Here is a 24,730-nt window from a genome sequence, read left to right on the forward strand (position 1 = left end):
TACCTCTGGCTGATCGCGGTGATGGGGTTTAAATGAAGCACCACCGCTTATGCCTTTAGAATCAGTTTTGAAGAGGGAGTGGCAGGGTGCAAAATCCTGGGGTGGGGGTTCTCGCATCAAAAATTTGGCCTCAAAAATTTTCGGGGGGAGAGTGTTTGTTACAACATACAGAAGATAAACATTTACATTTAATTTCAAATATACTGTACTAAGAATGATATAAAATATATACACAATTAGTGTAGTTGTATGTGTTCAATGTTGTTCTCTCTCAAGAGATAATTAACAAATCTACAACAATATGCACAATAAAAGTAAAACAACAATGCAAAACAATTATAACTATGAAATCTAATTGATTTATATTAGCATAAAGCAAAAACTTAATAAAAACTTACACATAGTAAAACCACTTCAATTATTTCATAATTTAATAACATCTTTAACCAGTTAGTAAAGGACTTAGTTTGCTACTTTATAATATCTGATATATTTAAAAGTAACAAATTTATTTTTATTTTTGGATAATTAATAATAATATTTTTAAATTAGTAATTTATTTTTACTTTTAATAACATTATAAATATGTATATCATATAATTTATGTATGTATGTTTGTGGGGAGGGTTTTTTTAGATTAAGATCTTTCACCCCCTAACCAGTCTTAAATGATTTCGCACCCTGTGTGTGTGTGGGGGGGGGGGGGTTGCGCTGTTCGCATAGTCAAACAGACAAAATGTTAAAAATAAGGTTCAGTACATTAACAATGGCAGTGAGCAAAGGCAGTTTTGTACATTTATGTTAGGAAACATGAGTGAACTGTGTTTAAAGGTTCTGAATGTTATGCACCTTTCAATTGTTGGCATCTCGGCCAGTAGTAAACAATGTCTGGTGTTTTTCGGACACTGCAGACTTCAGTCATAGTGTTGGATGATTTCAGGCACGATTTGTTTCACTTGCAATGGCGGGGATTGGGGAGGGAGAGGTCGTGGGCGAATTCCCCCCCCCCACACACACACACTTTTTGTCACTTCTGCCCCTGCACTATGTTAAACCTAATGTACTAAGGGAAAGTAAACTGTCCTGCCCCTCCCCCAGTTTGGGCACTTTGCTCCCCTAATTTTGGAACCCAATCGCCGCTACTGTTCACGTTCACTTGTTGTGTTCCTGTGCTACAACTGACTGGATAATTTTATAATACTGTCAGTTTTCTTTGTCTAAAGCTTACTTTTATTGACTATGTAAATTGAAAGGGGAATATTCATTCTAAAGTGTCTTTCAAGACAGTTCAAATACATGTGTGTGGAGTGCACGTGTAATACCATTCATTACCAGGATAAGTGGTAAAAAACACTATAAACTTGAACATGAATCTAAAACTAAAAATAATCTTCCCATAAAGTACAAAACTGTGGAAGTTAAATTTGGAAGTGGGCAAAATTACACCAATGATGAAAGTGCTTCAGGTTCAGATTCAGGACCAGGTTAACAAAATCAGCCTAATGAGATGAGCCACGAGAAACATGACAGGTAATTATTTGAAAAGTTTTTTAAAATTTTTTTTATACTATCCTTCCTGTTCACATGGTTTGATTGTAAAGTGTTTCTGAAGCTTTGCAATGAAAAACATTATTAATATTGGGATATTTAACTTCGCTTTTCTACCTTGTGGTTAATCGCAATGGAGAAGATGGGATTGAGAAAGTTAGAAAGTTCAGGTACACACGACATGACAGGTTCTGAATAAGTTATTTATCTACATAAATGGGTTAAGAATGGATTTCTTAAACCATACCATGTTGTTGTCCAGTTTTCGACCTTTCCAAATTTACAGGTTATATCAGGGTTGGCATGTTTAAACAAAAGTGTTTAAAACACCTTGTTTTAAATGTTTAAAACACATGGCTTTGTTTCTTTACAAATGTTTACAACATTTAAAACAATGTGTTTTACAACATTTTTTTTCAGACTTGCTTAAAAGACATTTTTATACTTGATGTTTGATAGTTTGTGGTTATGTGTGTGTTTTGTAACTGTGTATTTTCATTCATTCTGTGTCATTTTGTTTATTCTGCACAAAAATCTGTTGAGTAGCTGAAAATGTATAATCAGTTAACAAAGAAACATATCGTGATGAGTACACGTGGCCCTCTTTAAAACATCTGGGTATGTTTTTTTACAAGTGTCATAAAAAAAATTGAAATTTAATACTATATAGATGAAACAGTTTTGTTTCTCACTTAATACACTACACACAGTTGTTAATGACAATATTTTGTTGTATTTTTTTGGCCGGGATGGGAAATTTTTTAAATCCCATCTTTCGGGATGGGAAAAGTTTGAAATTTCCCAAAGCTCTGGAAATCTCGAATTCTACACATCATTTTCACTTTAAGTGATATTTTTGCATTTCTGGAATAAAAACTAACAATTTCCGATAAGTTCCAGACACTTACAATGAAGAAAACATCGAAAATTAACAACTTTTTAAAATGAACATTCGGTATTTCCCGACTGCTCAGGATCCCGAAAAGTCAGGAATTCATTTCCCAAAATCAGGATCGGGATGGAAATTTTTTTTCCCGATCCCGGTCCTGACTTTTCGGGATCCTGCACACCCCTACGAAAAAATGTTGTATTCCGAAAACCAGAGTAGCTACCACGTGAATAGAGTGGGGCCTGGCAACTGTGCATAACTTGAAGCTTCTTGAACAGCCTACATGTGAGATGTAACTTTTAAGATTAACAAAAATAAGTATTTTAAGAAGTTAGTCAAGCGATTACTTTATAACTAGGAACATAGTCCTTCCTTGCATTATTAAGAGATTCGTTATTAATCATTATTAGAAAATCAGTATTCTTGGCATTATGTTTTAAACGTTTTATTTGTTTAAAACATGTTTTCTTTCAGTTCTGTTTGAAGCACTGCTTAAATCATTAAGAACATGTTTTAAACAAAAAAATAAATTTTCCAACCCTGTATTATATAAAATAAGTTGACAAATTGCTCTGCAGAATGCACAATGAATGTAATTAGAGCCATTAAAAACCGACTTCGTTCATGTATGGTAGATCAGTGGTTAATGTCTACCTTAATTCCATCTTGTGAGTTCGATATTTTAAAAGTGGAGCCAATTGAGGAAATTATCAATAAGCTTGCTGCAACAACGTCAGAAATTATTATCATTTGTGTAAAATGTTATTTCCATCAACGTCAAGTAATATACAATATACATGTAATTGTCTACATTGTAAACAATACCTAAAGTAATCAGATATTGCTTAAATATGTCTGTTACACTGTTCCGCAAATTTTGTCTGAAGATAATAATTTGAGCAAATAATTTGGCATAAAAGGGGGGGATGTTCTACCTGTTTTAGGGGGAGTGCATCATAAGCCTGGGGTGGGGGGATGGGCACCCCTGCAGAGAATTTTACGTAAATCTTAGTGAAAGTACTGCATCTTTTCTGAAACATCCTGTTAATAAATTGCCTTTAATGATGTATATCTTCTTCTAGGTTATCACTGCATTACACATTGATTAGAGGTGACTTTCAACCTGAATGCATGCACAGTGATATGTATTCAGAGAAGTCTTTTGTTTGTTCATCTTGCAAGAAATCATTTCCTCGGAAAGCAGCTCTTAGAAGACATTCAAGAATTCATACAGGAGAAAAGCCCTATTCATGTCCGAAGTGTAACAAATCATATGCAGAGAACAAAGATCTTAAAAAACATTTCAGAATTCATACTGGAGAAAAGCCATATGCATGTTCAACTTGCAACAAATCATTTCCTCACAAAGGAGCTCTTAGAAGACATTCAAAAGTTCATACAGGAGAAAAGCCCTATTCATGTTCAAAGTGTAACAAATCATATGCAGAGAACAAAGATCTTAGAATACATTTCAGAATTCATACTGGAGAGAACCCCTTTCTGTGTTCAACATGCGGCAAGTCTTTTGGAGAGTTGAGATGGCTTAAAAGACATTCAACAATTCATAGTGCTGAGGGAAAGCCTTTTGTGTGTTCAGTGTGTAACAAATCGTTTGCACAGAATGATTATCTTAGAAAGCATTCAAAAATGCATACTGATCTCTATGTGTGTTCAACGTGTAACAAGTCATTTGTAGAAATGAGAAGCCTTACAAGACATTTAATTATTCATAGTGAAGGGAAACCCTTTCTGTGCCCAACATGCAACAAGTCATTTAAAGACTTGAGCTATCTTAAAGCACATTCAAAAATCCATAGTGTTGAGAAGCCTTTCAACTGTGCAACATGTAACAAATTTTTTGCACGGAAGTGCGATCTTATAGGGCATATAAAAATTCATACTGAAGACAAACAGTTTCATTGTTCACAGTGTAACAAATCATTTCCACACAAGCATAATCTGAACCAACATTTAAGAATTCATACTGGGGAGAAACCCCATATGTGTTCAAAGTGTAACAAATCATTTCTAGAGAAGGGTAATCTTAAAGAACATTTAAGAATTCACAGTGGCGAGAGGCCATATGTGTGTTCAACATGTAACAAATCATTTGCACATTATGGAACTCTTGGAGCACATATAAGAACTCACACTGGAGAGAAGCCCCATGTGTGTGCAAAGTGTAATAAATCATTTGCACAGAAGTATTATCTCACAACACATTTAAGAATGCATACTGGTGAGAAGCCATACGTGTGTTCAACGTGTAACAAATCATTTAGATGCAAGGAATTTCTTAGAAGACATTCAAGAATTCATAGTGAAGAGAGGCCTTTTCTGTGTTCAACGTGCGGCAAGTCATTTCGAGTGTTGAATTATCTTAAAGTACATTCCAAAGTCCATTGTATGTGAAAGCATTTTGTGTGTTCAGCATGTAATAAATCTTTTACACAGAAGTATGCCCTTAAAAATAACATTCAAGAATATGTAGTGAGGAGAGACCATTGTGTGTTTGAAATGGATCAAATTATGTACGTAGTTGGTGTATCTTTCTGAACATTCACCAGTTCAGAGTTTTGAGAAGCGTTTTGTGTGTTTAACCCTCCATGATCTGCATCCTCATAGCAGCACAAATGTCCCACACACACATTACTCAGTGCTGCCTTATCAAAACCAATGCTATTTACGTGAACTATTGATGCAAATGGAGGATTTGTTTAATAATTTACTGAACACTGTTTTATGTATTCTCACAATTTGGAATTATAGTTGTGATGAATGAAGGAAGGGAGGGGGGAAGTTAACAGACCAGAGGTGGAGGAGAACATAAAATGTTGGTTGGAAGTTAGAGAAATACACTGAGAATGAGGAGAGATCTTGAAGAGATGGTAATAGAAAAGCTACAGTATATGTCAGTCATGTAATGAGAGACATTTAGTTTCTGGAGCTGGTGGTTGCTGTCCTCTACATCCTTTCTATGTCCACAACAAGTACATTTGTTAAGTTAGTTTATTATCTTTTAACAAAATGTTTAGATACTAGTTGTTTATTTTATAGCTTATAATAGGTTTCCTTTTCTTTGAATTTGCTTTGATATCTTTAGAGGCACATACACAAATCCATAACAAATGCAGTTGGTATTATAAGATTTTTTTTTTAACTTGTGGACAAACTGCATCATTATATTACAGGGTAAAGTAACCCACGACAGGTTACGTTTGCAGCAACTTTTCTCACATATGTACCCAAACGTACGAGCAGAATATAGTTCTGCTGCATTTCTGCCGATTTTCTAACTATCTGTAATAGGAACAGCCTGGCAGTTGAGGCAAGACTGTCATGGGACATGCTGAGCGCTGGTCTAACATACATAAAACCTGCTGCAAACTTATCCTGTTGCGGGGCTTAGTAGACAGATGGTACTGAACCAAGATTCAGGCTACATGTATCAGTGGTACTAAAAAAAAAAAATACTCATGACTATGTAATTATGACACCATATATAATTGAGGATATCACATGATTGAAGCTTATGATTGTTTGAGTAAAGGACAGGCAACTGTGTGATGTGACCTCACTGGGGACCTACTGATTACAAGGTGTATAACAAAACTTTGAAGAATACTTGCAAATAATAGTTGAAAGCCAAGATGATCACCTATGACATAGTTCTAGTTGCCAGAGCCAGAGCCTCATTAGGTGACAACTGCTCTGGTTTTGAGACGGATCACTCCAAAAACAGCTGATGTAATTGTGACCCAGTGACCCATGTGACATGCATTTTTCTTTTCACTAAACAGCAGCTTGCTGTGCGATGCACAGAAATGCACATGACAATGTAAGCATGTGAATCCCTCAAACATTAGAATAGGCCACCTGCGGGATGTGTACTATTCTCTCTCACCATACCAGTGGGTAAAATCCATGAATACAGGTGTCAATGGAAGGTAATACAATGAGTCTTTCTACCTATCGAACCTTCGTTTTCCCATAATAAAACAACTCCATTTTTACAGGTAGTAATATAAAAGTTCACGTTATGGGTCCCCATCCAGTCTTCCATGTTGACTGATCATGCTCCCCTTTTTTAAAAATAAAATCGCTTGTAACAACTTCCCTGCCTCTTATAAGTTGTTCCTGATATCACAATTCAAAAGTGATATTGATGCACATTTTTCACATCTTATAGATTTGCTTCTAATGTTATTAACATAATGGTTCTCAATCCACAAAAACCATCTACATCACTGAATTGAATAGTGTAACCCCTCCCCCCCCAGTAATGTAAGCAATGTGTTTCGTAAACCTTTATGTAACTTGAATTTTACGTAAGTCGAATTTGTAAATTGCTTAAGTGTAACTGTAAGAAATGCAATATTTATAATTATTATATGTATGTTTACAGGGTGTTTCTTAAGTTCGTTTACAACGCTTGGGAGGTGATTGTACGAGTGAAAATAAGGTGGAAAGTTCATGTAACGAAATTCCGGAAATGGCTTTGTTGCCGAGTTATTGACGTTTGAAAACGTGGGAAAATGATATTCCGAAGTGAATAATGGCAAAACGGGTGGAGATAAGTCGTCGGTGTAGGGCGGTCCACTAAGAAATTGGGTACACTCTTGTCAAAAAATCTCGCGGCAATGTTGTGCAATGTCGGCAAGGGATTCCCCAAAGGACGCGAACGAAGATGTTGACGGGAGTGGGGTGGGTGTGCGTTCTGCGTGAGCTGGTATCGACGAAAATTGGCATGTGTTGAATGGCACCAAACAACAAAGAAAATTTCATGAGCGAAGGGCACCATGACGTAAAAACGACAAAAATGAACTGTCATAGGTTGCATACCCTGAAGGGCACACAGTATGGTTAATGGAGATGTGAAGGGAACCTCATCACAGACGGTTTTCAAAGTGTCCACCATGTATTTCCAAGCAGAGGCGACAACGGCGAATCAAGGATTGTCCAGTGTGACCCAACAACCCCGGCGTTTCTGCTATCGATGCTGCAGCTACATTGATACGGGCAACGAGGTCCTCGGCTGACAGGATAGGTGTTTCGTAAACGAGGCATTTCATCTCTCCCCAGAGGAAGAAATCCAGAGGCGTAATATCAGGCGATTGAGGTGGCCATGGCACAGGCCCTCCCCTGCCAATGCACTGATTGTGGAATACAGTATTGACGAAATGGCGCACATTCCGATCGAAATGTGGGGGTGCGCCGTCATGTTGAAACCACAGTCTTTGTCTCAGTGCCAAGGGCACGTCCTCTAGTAGTTCAGGCAAAACCTCACTGAGAAATGCTTGATAAGTGGCGAACAGGCGAACACATAGGCGAACAGGGAGAATGTAGGGTCCGATCAAATGGTCATGCAGTATCCCGCACCACACATTCACTGCAAATCTGTGCTTCATGCTTCATAATATTTCCCTCTATAGTTTCCAGTATGCAAGATTTTTACGCACAAAGGAATCTAACGAGAATCCAACAACACCATTGTGTTGTGTTATGCAAGAAAAATCGAATTAATTAAATAATAATGGTTACATATTACACTTGTGTAAAATTTGTAATACATTTTTTGTAGCCCTACTTGCTAAAACATTAAAACAAGAGTCCCTTACTCCACCACAGATTATGTTTGCTTCAAATGAAAGACTCTTGCATCACTACAGACAATGTTTGCCTACTGATTACGTTAACCATTTTGCAAAATACTGTGTTGTTGAAATACTGTGTTTGACACCCGACAAACAAATAGGAATCACTTGATTGATCAATGACTTATTTGATTACAGTGTCATCATTAATATTTCATATCAAGTTTTATAGAGGGAAATGTTTTATCCTCTTTACATTATGAAAAATACCTTCCTTAATGACTATGGTATGAAACCGTACGATATAAGGGGCCTCCTTCGCCTTACCCCATTTCCGCGACACAAGGTCTCTGGGCCGCTTATCGCCACCACTTTTTGAGAAGCGTACAAATCCCAAATATCAGTTTTTTTTATGCTGATACTGATTTCTGCCAGTCACAGAATGGCGAAAGATATATGAATAAAATTAGAAGAATCCACTCCATAGCAGAAGAGTTGACAAAATTATTTGTCAAAAAATTAGGTTTTGTCTGAGGTACTTTAACAGACAACATCTGCTACAGACACAATGTAATATAATAAATGTTAGAAAATAAATAATTATAATTTGAGAGATTTTCAATTGTATTTATTTGACTGCAAGCTTTTTTCTACTTATCATTTTCCTGAACTTATATTCATAGTGTGCCACCTGATGAACACCGACAACTTTCACAGTGTGTACAGGACATCAAGGCAAGCAACTTTTCTCAGTAACTATTTGCTCGTCTAATTCTTCTTTCAATGTTACAAGCAATCAAAATATGACATCATCTGTCCTTAATGTATGCAATGCCATTGATAGCTTCACAATTGCAAATGTCATTTATTTTTACTGCCGTTTAAAATTCTTAGAGCAATATATAATATGCTATGAAACGATATCATGCGAACAGTCAGCATGCCCCCCCCTGCCCCCCCTCTAGCTATGGGCCTGTCCAAGAACCTCACGACTTTCCGTTCAATCGTGAATGTTTAACAACCTGCTGCTGGCACTTCACCTGAAGCACGAATGGCACAGACACATGCGCTTCTTCATGAGGAAATCTACACTGTTGGTGCCCCTATCGGGAAATGTGGTACTTAACATCGGATCACACGGACACCCATCTGCCCTTCAGGGTATGCAACCTATGACAGTTCATTTTTTTTTCGTTTTTATGTCATGGTGCCCTTCGCTCATGAAATTTTCTTTATTTTTTGCTGGCATTCAACACATGCCAATTTTCGTCGATACCAGCTCACCCAGAATGCACACCCACCCCACTCCCGTCAACATCTTCGTTCATGGCCTTTGGGGAATCCCTTGCGCCGACATTGCACAACATTGCCGCGTGATTTTTTGACAAGAGCGTACCCAATTTCTTAGTGGACCGCCCAACACCGACAACTTCTCTCCACCCATTTTGCCATTATTCACTTCGGAAAATCATTTTCCCACGTTTTCAAACGTCAATAACTCGGCAACAAAGCCGTTTCCGGAATTTCATTACATGAACTTTCCACCTTATTTTCACTCGTACAATCACCTCCCAAGCGTTGTAAACAAACTTACGAAATGCCCTGTATATATACATGTATATTACTTTATAAATGAAACATCATGCAGCAGTATTTACTTGGACATAAACTATAAAAGTATGAAGAACATATAAATTAATATAAAAACAAACTGACATCCATTGGATGTCAAAGATGCAAAAGCCGCAAACATGTTCATATGCGCTAGTTGTTGTAATTTTTCAGATTTATTACGTAACTGCGAATATACGTAAGTCTGAGGTGGGGGTTACTATACTGTAATATTACATTCTCATCCCTAACATACGTGCCACTGGTTGTGGTCATTTTCTACATTACAATCGTGAGAATGACTATGATTTTTGAGATTCGGGTCCACTTTTATGCACCGATGGACTAGTCAGGATTGGACGTATAGAGTTTCAAGTTTGAACTGAACCAGCATGAGTCTTCACCAGGTGTCAAACACTGGACTCCTTGATTACAAGCTGACGACTTTACCACTATGCCATCAGGGAGACCCCAAGGGGACGATGAATAGATGAAATAGTTGAAGGAAAAAGCACAATGAAACATGAATGCCTAATGCAGAATTCGAATACAAGACTATTCACTTCATATGCTCATTACACTAACCACTCTGTCAAGGATGGTGGTGGTGAAATCAAAAGTGTTAGTGGAGCATGGACACAGAACTGCAACAGAAATGTGATGATTCCCCTTCTGGAAATAGCAACGGGAAATGTTGCTCTCATAAGGGCTGCTTGTGTTCGATTATACTATTTGCAACCAAATATTTATGAAAATGTGACACCAAGGTATGAAAAATTGCTGTTGGAATATACTTCATAATCATTTAATAGCTTCAGGAATTAAAAGATTTACCTAATCAAGTAAGGCTGACTGTATATACAGGGTGATCCAAAAGTGCACAATGGGATGAATAAAGCCGAAATGCATGCGGTTATTGAAATTTTATATGTGTACTTGTAGTTTGGGGATAAGGGAAAACCTACCGAACTGCTTTTGAAATATGGTCGCCATCTTGGATCGACATCACTTTTTTAAATGGGAACTTAGGCATGTGATACATGAAATTATACTGGAAAAAGCTCACAAACACGAAGGCAGCATTAATTTTTGCAACACTTTATTCATGTTCATGCTACAGGGTGTTAAAGAAGTGTGTTCAATGGTTTATCTCATTGTTGCAGGATGTTAGAGGATATGCTCAATGTGTCCACCATTGTTGGCCTGTTTCATATTGAGTCGATTCACCCATTCCTGATGGACTTTCGATAAGATGTCAGGTGTGATGCTTGCAGAGCACTTGACAATTCTGTATTTCAAATGTTCCAGATCACAAATTTTTACGAAATAGACCAGTAATTTGATGTGGCCCCACAGATAAAAATATATGGGGTCAGATCCGGCGAGCATAGTGGCCATTCCACAGGCCCCCTGCGAGCTATCCACCGATTGGGAAACTGGATGTTTAGATAGTCCCTAACATTGTGACCAAAATGTGGGCAAGCGCCATCATGTTGAAAAAACTCAGGGAAACTTCTATCCTCGATCATCAGAGATTGAAACACTTGTGTATCCAGCAAGTTCAAATAATCATCGACATTGAGGATACCATCAATGAAGAAAGGTCCTACCACACCATAGCACCACTCTTGAATGGAGGACTGTCGCAGATGCATCCACCCAATGAGGATTCGATTCAGACCAGTATCTCATGTTTTGTCTGTTCACCTCCCCATTGAGATAAAAGTTTGCTTCATCACTGAACAACACCTTGTAACACCTTATGGGTGTTACCTTCTGCTGCAAATTTAACCCTGCGGTCAGGATCGTCCTCACTCAGGTGTTGAAGCAACTGGATCTTGTATAGATGCCATTTGTGACTTTTCATAATGGAAGCACGACTCTCACCAGTAACAGCAGCATGACTATGGGTACTATGGTGCGGACTCAACGTAACTGCCGCCAACACAGCTGTTGATGTCTCTTCATCTGTGGCTACCATAGGCCTACCTGATTTGGGCCTGTTTGCAACAGATCCAGTATCTCTGAACTTAGCAATCGGTTTCCTCACAGTGCTGTCAACAATGGGAGCTCGTTCTGGATGGTGCTGATTGAACTCATCGGCGATGACTTTCGAGCTTCTTTCACCACACATCAGGATGATTTCCATGTGTTCTGCTTGTGTTAGCTCCATTTCTTAGTGCACCTGCAACAATGAGAGAAACCGTTGGAAACACTTCTTTAACACCCTGTAGCATGAATATGAATAAAGTTTTGCAAAAATGAATGCTGCCATCGTGTTTGTGAGCTTTTTCCAGTGCAATTTCATGTATCACATGCCTAGGTTTCCATTTAAAAAAGTGATCTTGATCCAAGATGGCGACCATATTTCAAAAGCAGTTTGGTAGGTTTTCCCCCATCCCCAAACTACGTGTATACATATAAAATTTCAATAACCGCATGCATTTCGGTTTTATTCCCCCGTTCCACATTTTTGGACCACCCTGTATAACATGGAACTTCTTGATCCGTACTACATCTTGAAAAATGTGTTCTTTTGAAATGTTTTCCGTATAGCTAACAAAGGAATTGGAACTGTATGTTTCTAACCTACAGACCTTAAAATTGGAATGGATCAAGTTAGGTGATTTCTCGACACACACGTTCGTGCTAAGATCATATTCAACTGGGATCATAATGTGGAGGGGTTTATTTATGATTTGAACATACGGCTCGACAAGTTGGTCCACCATCCCATTCCACCCAACTACAGCCAGATCTATTACTGAATATATTGATCCCTAGTTAAAGCCAGCCAGAGATGGATGGTGACCATAGGTTCTCTCACTGTAGCTTTTCAGCTGCATGTCTGTGTGTGTGTGTGTGTGTGTATAATTTGCTGGAAAGTGACAAAAATTAGCAACTAAAGGTGAAATTACTCTTTGAAATAATATAAACAATACTAAAAATAGTATAATATTAGTTTAAAAAACTACTTACTTAAGTGAGTATGCAAATGTTGAAGAACGACGTTTCAGGGTGTGACTGCCCCCTTCATCAGGTTCACAATTCTTTGTAAGCACAAATGCTGCATTGTAATGTGTAATATGAGGATTAGGTAGAGAGTTGGGTTAAAAACACTTAAAAACTGTCCTGGACATATTTCAATTTAAAAAACTTCGCTATATAAAATACCATGAAGTGAGAGAAGCAATTAAACGGATACGAATTGGAAAAGCAGCAGGATGGGATGGAATAGCACCAGAATTTATAAAATATGGAGGACCAAGAATGGCTGAAATACTACTGAATATATTAAGGGAAGTATGGAGAACTAAGACTATACCAGAAGAGTGGAAAAGGAACATAATTGTGCCAGTACACAAGAAAGGGAGTAATAAGGAATGTGATAATTATAGAGCAATATGTCTATCATCAGTGGTATATAAGATGTATACGAATATATTGGAAAGGAGGCTGAGAAAAATCATGGAGGGAAAACTTGAAGAGGAACAAGCTGGATTTAGTCCTGGGAGACAGACTCAAGATCACATTTTTATATTAAGAACAATGATGGGGAAAATGCTGGACAAAAATAAAAGAATATACTTAGCATTTCTAGATTTGAAAGCGGCATTTGACTCGGTACCTAGAAAATATCTATGGGAGGCATTAGAAAGTAAGGAAGTACCTAAGGAACTTATTAAAGCAATAAGAAGTATATATAAGGATGTAAAAGGAATAGTAAGAATAGAAGGAAACGAGTCTAAGGAATTTCAAATAGAAAAAGGAATTAAACAGGGAGATAGTCTCAGTCCTTTACTTTTCATTAATGTAATGGATGAAATAACTAAAATTTGCAAAAGAACCACCCCAAGAGTACAAATAGGATATTGGAATATGAGAGTAATACAACTGCAAGTACTGCTATATGCTGATGATATAGTCTTAATTGCTAGCAGTGAAGAGAATTTACAGAGGAGCGTAATAGAATGGGGAGAAGAACTTGCGAGAAAAGGGATGAAGATTAATATTAAGAAAAGTAAAGTTATGCAGGTGGCAAAAGGAGAAAAAGATCATGAAATAGCAATTAGATATGGAAACGAGAACTTGGAAGAAGTAGATGAATATGAATATTTAGGAACCATCATAACAAGTGATGGTAGGTGTGATGAAGAAATCCTAAATAGGAAAAGAAAAGCAAATACAGTATATTATCAGTTCAGTAAAACAATAATGGGAAAGAAAGAAGTGGCAGTAAAGACAAAAATGCAGCTATACAAATCAGTATTGGTCCCTACATTAACATATGGAATGGAAAGTTTACCACTTCAAGATAAACATCTGAGTAAAATTCAGGCTAGTGAAATGAAATACCTGAGAAGAGCTGTTAATAAGACTAGGAGAGATAAAGTGAGGAATGAAATAAGAAGAAGAGAAGTGGAACAGGAGTCGCTAGAGAAAATAATTGAAAAGAGACAGCTAAAGTGGTGGGGACATGTATTCAGAATGAATGAAGACAAAAAGGTAAAGCAAATTCTAGAAGTAAAGGTGCAAGGTAGGAGAGGTAAATTAAGACCAAGGATAATGTTTGAAGACAGAATGGAAAAGATTGGAAGAGAAAGGAATAAGACAATAAATATGATGAAGAGAATGATGGGAAACAGACAGAAATGGAGGAGATGGATCGAGGCAACCAACCCTATGCTATGATGGTAGAAGGGGACTAGAGGAAGTAAGTAAGTAAGTAAGTATATAAAAGACCCATTAAATACGAAAACACCTGTATCCATTAAGATCCCTTAGAAATGGGAACTCATAGAGTGCCAGCTTGTACAATCGTGCGTGTTTTTTTTTTCTCTACCTACTTTTTGCGAAGAGGTTAACTAGTACTGGCCCCATATAGATGTACATGATCCTAAACATGAAATTTGTATCTCAACCTGATATCTAGCCATATCAACAAGTATTCTATATCCACGTCAAGAAGTATTGAATCTGTAGTTTTCATGCTTGTAAAATTGTATTCCGTGGCAGGGAAAAAAATAAATTTACCTAATTCTAAAGCTTCAAGTATTATTTTTCAATAAGCATTATCTGAAAATCATTGTTAATTACATTTTCATACTACAAGAAAAAATTCATTAAAAGGTTAAATAGAAATTGTAGCTTTCCTGACGTGATTCGAACAGGTGTTCTCGGTTTACCAGCCAGGTTAAATTGGACTTCGCTTCCAACGTTCGAGGGCATACATTGCTCTCGTCTTCAGGGAATGTAAAAATGGAGACCAGTGTAGGTTAATATGCATGACTATAATGTGGCGGAGTTTGGACCCTGTCTTCCTATTGGCTCTCTCAGGATCCTGATGTTCTCATTGGCTGGTGTCTTATTTTTACGGAGGAGTGGGTTCCGTGACTGAGCTGGAGTCCCACGTCCCTGATGAGATTGGTGCTTTTCCGTGAAATGGCTATGCTTCCTTCACGAATTCTGCTTAACTTCCAGCCAGGCACGGGATGAAGCATTCACAGGCCGACACTGAAAAACAAGGCCCTACTCCGTTCAGTCAAAGATGACCTGGAACTCTGCATTCTAGGAGTATACCGAATACCATGTGAGTGTATACATACATACATAGGCCAAACGGAACGTGCCATTGAGCAGCGACTGAATGAACATCAACATAATATCCGATTATTCCAACCGGAAAAGTCAGGACTTGCAGAACACAGCATCACCGAGGGGGGCAGGATTTTATTTGTAGACACCAAAATAATAGCCGCTTACTGGGACCGATTGGTGAAGGAAGCCATATCCATTTCATGGAAAAGCAGCAATCTCAACAGGGACATGGAACTATAGCTCAGTCACGCCTGGAACTCACTCCTCCGTAAAAACAAGACACCAGCCAATAGGAAGACAAGAGTCCAAACTTCGCTACATTATAGTCATGTATATTAACCTACACTGGTCTCCATTTTTACATTCCCTGAAGATGAGAGCAATGTATGCCCTCAGAACATTGGAAGCTAACTCCAATTTAACCCGAGAACACCAATGTAACCCGAGAACACCTGTTCGAATTAAAAGGTGTAGTTTTTTCTTCCATTTGAGGACCCTGGCTTATGTACTGACTGCCAGCCTCACTCCCACCTGATCCTACTCACTCACTCCCCTAGGGTTGGAGACCTTCCACCCAGTTACAGGATGATGTGTGGTCAACTCGACAAACCCCCAGTCATTGTTGCACTTTTCCACGACCGGTTATGATGCTACTCATTCGTAGCTCCCCAATTTCCTTACCATGGTAGGTTACACAGGTCCCACGCAAAGGAGGAAATCTCCGGAGTCTTGAACCTGCATGCATTCAGTAGGTGGAGCCCAAAACATGATGCAGGTCATTAAAGTTTAATTTCATTCTGACTATCTTTGAGGGAGTGGAGAAAAATTTTTCTATGAAAAGGGTCATAGCTTTTACATTCCATTTTTTTTCTCTGAAACTGTCAGTTGTAAGAGCATACATTTTGCCTTTATATATCAGTGGAGACAGTGCAGTGGTTAGACGTGTTTTCGCAAAGCTCCCATATTCAGCGAAGAATAAAGATGGGAAGTTCCTTGGGACAGTGGCAGGGTTCGATCGAGGCATGGAATATGGTCATCAGGAAGTCGACATGGCGGATAGCACCAGACACGTCTGAAACCGACTCCTGCTACATCGCCCGTTTACGCTAACACAAAGCACTACCACGCGGATAAAGGATTCTCCTACACTCGCATACATTAGATACATTGCCTGCAAGACTATCAGGACACCAACATCAACGACAGGGTCAAATCTGAATCAAACAATACGTAACAGACACGCTCTAAGTAGACCCTCCGACAGTGCTACCAACCCACCAGTCAGCAATGTCCAACAAGCAGCTGAACCAGCGTTTCGGCACCCTCGAAGCCAAGCTCCAGAAAATCGAAGAAAAGGTAGAAGCGGCCCTAGGATCCACCAGGCAACCCAACACAGAGGCAGTCTCTATCAATAACCCATCTGCTCTCCAGGATGTACTTCAAGATATACAAATCATGAAAGGGGAGCTAGCAGTCTTTCGTGAAGATATGGAAAGTGTCAAACGTCAAATCACTGACCAAGAAGACGCCCTGGATAAACTCCATCAATACAGCCGGAGAAATTGCCTGTTTCTCCACGGAGTCCCGGAAACCCCGCAGGAAAATCCAACCGAGGTCGCCCTCAAAATATTTTCCAGCAAACTTGACGTCAACGTCCCGGAAGATTTCGTGAGTCGCTGCCACCGTCTTGGAGCTCTTCGAACGAAGAGAACGGCGGCGGACGTCGTCAGGCAGGGGCACAGGCCTTTAATCATTAAGTTCGTGTCCTACAAGCACCGGGACGCTGTGTGGCGATCCAAGAGGAATCTCAAGGGAAGCCAATATCTGATCACAGAATCGCTTACACGGAAACGACAGAAACTGCTCCAGGAAGCCAAGGCAAGACACGGGAACTTCAATTGCTACACAATTGATGGGAAAGTCGTCGTGGTGACCGAGGAAGGAAAGAAATTCATTGAAACCGAAAGGGACCTAAACGCTCTCAAATGTAGGCGGGAATGATGATGCGTGGAACTGGAAAACAAGAAACGAACGTGTGAACACTTGTGCGTGTGTGTGTACCTCATGAACTCCATCCAGAAATTAACTCACAATTTATTACTCCCCAGTTACTGGAAAAAATCATATTATCTCATTTGGTATTTGATTATTGTGTACTTTTGTGTGTTTTGTGTGTGTGTGTGTGTGTTTGTGTTTAGTGAAGTTACATGTAAGAAAGTGCTTAAAAATGTGAAGATGTTAACTGCTAACTGTGTGAGGTTTGGCGAGGCTAGTTTTTACAAGGAGACAGCATGTAAGTACTCGTACACTCTCTTCTTTTCATCCCTTCAGCGTGATCTATTTTTAAAACACCAAATAGTATTCAATGTTTTTATGTCGTTTTTAAAAAGAAAAACACCCGACTGCCTTGATAAAAACTGTTACCCATCCTGGTCCCAATCTCAACAAATGGTACCCCTGTCCGTTCCTCTCTGCAAAAATGCCTTCCATGTCAACGACATCACGTGACGCAACCGCAAGAAACGGTTCCCTCCCCCCTGGTCATCGCCTTTCAGGGAAACACCAAGCACCCCTCCTCACCCTCGCACAGGCTAACGTCAGGTCTCTGTCGCGGACAAAATTAGAGGAACTAATAACAATCACACGCGAGTGCCCTCCCGACTTCCTCCTAATCACCGAGAGCTGGTCCTGTGAAGAAGCGCCCACGTCCTCTTTCGCTATCCCTGGTTACACGGCCATCAAAAAAGACAGGTCTACGAAGGGTGGAGGTGGTATTATCTTATATCATCGCGAAGACTTAAATGTCAAGGTCCTTTCAACATCCACCAATTATGAAAATAACGATGAAGTTGAAATTATAAACGTAGCGATAAAGATTCGAAACACAACCCTGGGAATAATCGGGATATACAAAGCACCCAATATATCCTACACAAAATTATCACGTTTAGAAACCGCAATCTCTGAAGTTTTCCCGCGTGTTGACAAATTGCTTATTTTAGGAGATACAAACGTAGACTTTCTTTCGCCACACAAACCGGAGACAAAATACTTTCGATCAATTCTTAATTCTGTCGGCCTTACGCAAATCATCAATAAACCGACTAGAATAACGGAAAATAGCGAATCACTCCTGGATGTCGTAATAACAGATGACCCTGCCATTGTACGTTCATCATATGTAACCGTACCTATCGGAAACTCAGATCACTGCATGGTAAGTGTCACCCTTGCCATTGAAAAACCGAAAAGAGAAAAACATTATGTCACATACCGTAATTTCTCAAATTTCAATAAGGAGAAATTTGATGATGATGCTGCAAAAATTGATTGGGCACAAATTAACAGCTACGACAACATCGAAGATAAGGTACAGTATACATCTACCAATATTATCCACCTTTTTGACAAACATGCACCTCTCCACACTAAACCGGTTAAGCATAAAAGTGTTCCGTGGATATCCGAAAACACGAAATTACTCATGAAACTCCGCGACAGAGCTTTATTAAAATATAAACGCGAAAAGACAAACAACAACTGGGAACATTACAAGGAACTAAGAAACTTTACAACTACGGTGCAACGACAAGAGAAAAAAGCATTCTTTAACCATCACCTACGATCTAATGAAAACAACAAAGACCTGTGGAGCAAACTCAAGGCGTGGGGAGTGTATAGTAAAACTACTAATAATGAAATACCCTCTGATATACGAGACGTAGATAAAATAAACGAACATTTTTCAAACATTTGTCGTGAGGCCGACTGCTCGAAATCAGCCTTAAATAAAACCAGTAATTTTTTTAACTCCAAAATATTTAATGAAAGTGCACAACAATTTCATCTTAAAGAAATCAGTGAATATGACACAATTAAAGCAGTAAATAATATACGATCCAATGCCTCTGGCAATGATGGAATAACAATAAAAATGCTCAAACTATCACTTCCGTTTATCTCAAGTCACCTGACACATATAATAAATTTCTCCTTTCGGACTGGACAATATCCAATCAGCTGGAAAACAGCGCGCGTAATCCCTCTACCTAAGAAAAAAGTAACATCGTCCTTAAACGATCTTCGTCCTATAAGTCTACTACCCACCCTTTCCAAGATCACTGAAAAAATTGTTTACAATCAAGTCAGAAATCATGTGAACAGCCTCAATCTCCTTCCGAAATGCCAATCGGGCTTCCGCCCTGCTCACAGCACGGCGACGGCATTGCTAAAAGTCACGGATGATATATTTCGCTCAATGGACAAGGGTATGACAGTTGCTCTGGTTTCACTGGATCTGACAAAAGCTTTTGACAAGGTTCATCACGACCTACTCTTAAGCAAGTTGAAATATTATAATTTTTCACACCCCGCACTCAAATGGTTCAGATCGTACTTGACAAACAGGCAACAGAACGTGTTCCTAAAAACTGCCACGCCCTCTCTCTCGAACACGCTTCCGCTAGAAACTGGCGTTCCGCAAGGATCAATTCTAGCTCCTCTCCTATATACAATCTTCACAGCAGATTTAGAAACCAACATAGAGCATAGTACCGTACACTTTTATGCAGATGACACCCAAATTCAAATCCCATTTCCACCAAAATCACCAGATTATGCAATAGCATTACTTAACAAAGATTTGGCAGCCATAAATACCTGGTGTAATGCAAATGGTCTGAAAATAAATCCTCAAAAGTCTGTTTTCACCGTCATGGGTTCCAAGAATAGCCTCGCAATGATAAACCCGAATAATCCACGTGTCAAAATAGAGACATCCGAAATTCCACATTCAAAAAGTATAAAGAATTTAGGAGTTATGTTAGACGAACACTTGAACTGGGACCTTCACGTTCAAGAGCAAACTAAGAAAGCCTACGCAGCACTAAGATCCCTCTATAAATTTAATGAATACTTAAATACAAATACTAAAATGAAACTTGTGCAAACACTGATTCTCCCTCTTCTAGACTACTGTGATATAGTATATGGTGCAAACTTGTCTGTTCGAAATAAGGTCAAAATTCAAAAAGTTCAAAATTCGTGTTTACGCTTCGTATATAGCATTAAAAAATTCGATCATATTCTTCCAACCCTGAACGAGAACAAAATGCTAAACATGAACAGACGTCGCAGACTTCATTTATGTTGCTTTATACAGAATCTTTTGCATAAAAAAATTCCCGAAAATTTATTCGAGAAACTAAAAACCAGAAGGGAAATACACAACTACAAAACAAGAGGAACAGCGAAACTCTTCAAACACTCACTGGAAATTTTCAAATCGTCTTTTACATTTTCAGCGGCAAAAACATGGAATGAACTTCCGCCCTCCATTACCTCCCTCCCCAGTCCTAACAAATTTAAGAATAACCTAAAGAATTTTCTGTTAGATGAACAATATCTCTGTTCAAGCTCCCACGAGTAACACTACACAATACAGTTTAGATTACATACAAGCCTCGCCAATCCAATCCAATGCTTGACAAATCTACAACTATATTGTAATATTTACGTATGCGTTGTTCTATCGTATCTCACAAAACTACCATAATCATGTACATCAATCTCAACATCCGTGCGTGAATGTCCTGCTCAGAAATGTTTAGTATGTGTGTTTTAATGTGTGTGTGTGTGTGTGTGTGCGTGAATGTGTTTTTTCTCTTTCTTTTTTACGTGTTGTCTTGATTTTTTTTTTTAATCTCATCTTTGTTCTTTCCTTGTAACATTTTTTATTGTATTTTCTTCTCTTTTTTATGATTTTGTTTATGTACACTAGGTAAATGTCAAACGGGGTTAGGTGGGAGAACAGCCACAGGCTGAACCTCGCCCTTTAATAAAGAAAATTTGAATTGAATTGAATTGAATTGACAATGACAAAAATGGTGGTCAAAGACAGTCAAACATTAGTAGCCTGTTTTTCCTAGGACTTGCGACCACCATCGTACTAATTATCTCGGGAATAGGACAAAATCCAGGACTATATACAACAGATGATGTTATTCAGAAGTTAATGTCCATGGACGAAAAACTCGACAGCATGTCTCAAACAACCATTAGTGTACAGGGTGATATGCGGTCGTTATCTTCTGAATTACGAGAACTGAAGGCTGAAAACTCTTTATTGAAAGAAAATGTTTTGTGAATCGAAGCTGGATGATCTTTAAAACTGCTCGAGAAGAAACAACTTGATATTTCACGGCTTCAGGGAAATGCGAGGGGAAACGTGGGGGAAGTTGGAGGAGCTGGTGAGGGATGCTCAATGGGACATTCTCGAAATAAATACAAGTGACTTTGATGTAGAGAGAGTACCCCGATTGGGATCGGGATCCACGAGACCCATTATAGTGAAATTTTCGAACTTCAAGGTGATAGAAATTATCCTTGCACAAGCTCACTTCTTCAAGGGAACAGGCATCAGTGTAAAGGAAGATTTCTCAAAGCATGTGTGGGATACCCGATGAGAGCTGGAAAAATACATACAAAGGGCACGAGAGCAAAACCTATTTCAAAACTAAAGTACGACAAGCTGGTGATAGAAGATAGTCTATACATTAAGTGATTTAATCGCAAATGGACTGCCATTTCTAAAGGACAACGTGTTGCATGAAAATATGTCCATTTCTGATACAGTGCGTATTTTTTCCGACGTCAGACGTGACATTCCCTTCGAGGTAAGCATGAAATTGTCGATTCTAGTTCTACATTGCCCCCCCCCCTCCCCCTGCTGGAAGTGCCAAAGAAATCTACCAGCACAGAGATGCAGTGTCTCATGAGCCATCACCCTGCTCTCCCTTCCTACGAGAATCAACAGGGAAATAGAAAGTCCTACACAGAGGTAATAAGGAAACAGGACCCACTTTCAAGGTTGCGGAACAGAGACCAAGTATCTCCAGCAGGAATCCGGGACAGAGCGATGCGAAATCCTCCCCCTCCCTCCTTGAGAAGCAATCAACTACCCCCTAGGCCCAATACATGGAGTCCCTCATCTTTGCAACTCAAGGGTCAGCAACCCCACTGACCATCTATCACAAGCTGCTTAACACTAACTGGGATATATTGAAAACAAAGAATGACGTTGATCAAGCTAGACTGTTTTATGAAATTGTATACTCGTATAAAATATTCGATGAATGTATCCCCTTAAAGAAAAGCTGCAAAAGACTTTACCTGTGTTGGTTTATGAGCAGCATTATTAAAAGTATAAGTAGGAAACATTACCACCACAAGAAGTGGAAAAAACAGGCAGGAGACTTTTGATACCACTACAATAAATTTAGCGAATTTCAAACAATGGTTAGAAGGAAATGATTGATGAATACAACTGTTATGTTGCCAATTCGGAAATAAATATTGCAAAAGATAGCACCCAGTTTTGGTCATTTGTTACAAATAAACGTAGGAAAAGCAACAAAGATCCTGAACAGTTCGAAGATAAAGTGTTGTCAGACCGACGTTCAGTAGCCGAAGCTTTTGCACAGCATTTTCAGTTGGTGTATAAAAAAGATCCCCCTAGATATGAGATGAAAGTATTGCCTAACCATAAATAATATGAAAATTTTGATAATCTTAACATTACAGAGATACGAAATGAAGACATAGAGAAAGCAATTAAAAGCTTAAAACCTAATAAATCAGCTGGACCAGACAAGATACCACCTTATGTAGTTAAAGGTTGCAGTGGTATGTTGAAATACCCATTATATCAATTTCAATGTAATTCTTGCAAAACACAAATTTCCTGAAAAATGGAAAGCTACGGCAATTTGTCCACTTCCCAAAACAAATAACACTAATGACGTACAAAACTACCGACCAATCCCCAGCAAAAGTATTTGAAACAATTATGCACTGTTACATATTTACTCACATAAAACCTGTAATATCATCATTTCAGCATGGCTTTATACCACGTAGATCAGTGTTGATCAATCTCTCTGATATAACCAGCTTTATAAGTTTGGCCTTGGACAAAGGAGGTCAAGTTGACTGAATATATACAGACTTTTGCAAAGCATTTGACTTTGTTAACCACGATATCCTATTAAGTAACTTAGCATGCTTCAATATTTCTGAACCACTATGCCAATTATTCACTTCCTATTTGCAGAAACATAAGCAGTATGTGACGTATAAAGGCCACTCATTTTCAGAAATAAGAGTCACCTCAGGAGTACCTCAAGAGTCTAACTTTGGCCACTTCTTTTCACATTACTGATTCATTTGAAAATTCACACAAATTGCTGTTTGCAGATGACCTGAAATTTTACAGGAAAATAAACAAACAAGATGACAGTGTTCAACTTCAAAATGATATTACAAAGTTAGAAACATAGACAATAAACAATGATTTAACACTAAATATCAATAAATGTCATTTTGTAACATATACTCGAAAGAAAAACCCAGTTGAATTTCAGTATCAAATATACAACCATACTCTAGCAAAAAAATTTATAGTCCAGGATTTAGAGGTTATTTTTTATTAAAATCTTACTTTTAATAAACACGTAGAACATATAGTGGAGCATTCAAGAACCTTGTGTTTATTCTTAGAATGGGGAGGGATTTCAAGAGTATAGACACACTAAAAGTTTTGTATTATTCATATGTAAGATCAAAACTCGAATTTGCATATGTTATATGGAATACAGACACAGCAAAGTTCAGTTTAGCAATTGAAAGAGTCCAATCAAGATTTCTTAGATTTTTAAAATACAAATTTCAGAAAGTTTACCCCACATTTGAACACTACGACAACCTAATATATGAAAGTCTGTTTACAAAGCTGTGTCATAGAAGAAAATTACAGGAAATATTATTCTTGTTGAAGTTGTTAAATCACGAAGTATATGCTGAACATCTACTCTGCCAGATAAATTTTTGAATCCAGTCATCGAAAACTAGACTCGAGAATGAAGTTTTTCTTATAAAGAAGGTGATAAAGTGTGTATATATATATATAAAATAATTGTAAATGCATTTTTATATATATATATATATATGTGTGTGTGTGTGTGTGTGTGTGTGTAAACGATCCAGAAAAAAGTGTTGACAGTGCCCCAAACAAAAAAAAGTGGGTACTTTTTTCGCCAGGATTGTCAAAAACTGTGAGTGGTGGGTGGAGGGGGAAAAATGGTGAGGAGTGGGTATGAGAGGTGTTACTGGGTGGCCTTTTCAGGCCAAGGGGTGTGGTTGCACTGTATCTGATATGTAGGCCTTCTCCCATCTTCTACGTACTGAGGTGTTAGTGGATTGGGGCAAGGAGTGGACAATCGCTACCTGGAAGCAGCCATTGAAGAAAATATTGTGGTGATTGGTGTGAATGACAACAGAAAAGTTTTGGGTGAAGGAGTGGTGGTTGTTGATGCCCGGTGACTGGTACCAAAAAATTAAATCTTTCAGGCATGCAGCCCATTCTATCACAAACTACCTTAACAACAAACACCTACACAAACTGTCCAACCTCTGCTGCCAGGCTTTTCAGCCA

The 24,730-nt window shown here is 38.4% G+C and overlaps 1 protein-coding gene across 3 annotated transcripts in view; it reads left to right on the forward strand.

Annotated features, from left to right (window-relative positions):
- LOC146001739 (uncharacterized) overlaps window positions 1-24,730 on the forward strand; it is a 91,824-nt gene that overhangs the window by 41,009 nt on the left and 26,085 nt on the right. The window contains exon 3 of one of the 3 annotated variants that reach the window (XM_083139441.1): window positions 3,520-6,534. The exons of the other annotated variants lie outside the window; for them this stretch is intronic. Coding sequence (XP_082995567.1) covers window positions 3,520-4,849 — 1,330 coding nt within the window. The 3' untranslated portion in view covers window positions 4,850-6,534. Of the gene's footprint in view, window positions 1-3,519; window positions 6,535-24,730 lie in introns of those variants that run through there. 3 annotated transcript variants of the gene reach the window in all.

This window comes from Lepisma saccharinum, chromosome 17 (genome assembly GCF_977018435.1).
Source record: "Lepisma saccharinum chromosome 17, izLepSacc3.1, whole genome shotgun sequence".
In the NCBI taxonomy this organism is placed as follows: Eukaryota; Metazoa; Arthropoda; class Insecta; order Zygentoma; family Lepismatidae; genus Lepisma; species Lepisma saccharinum.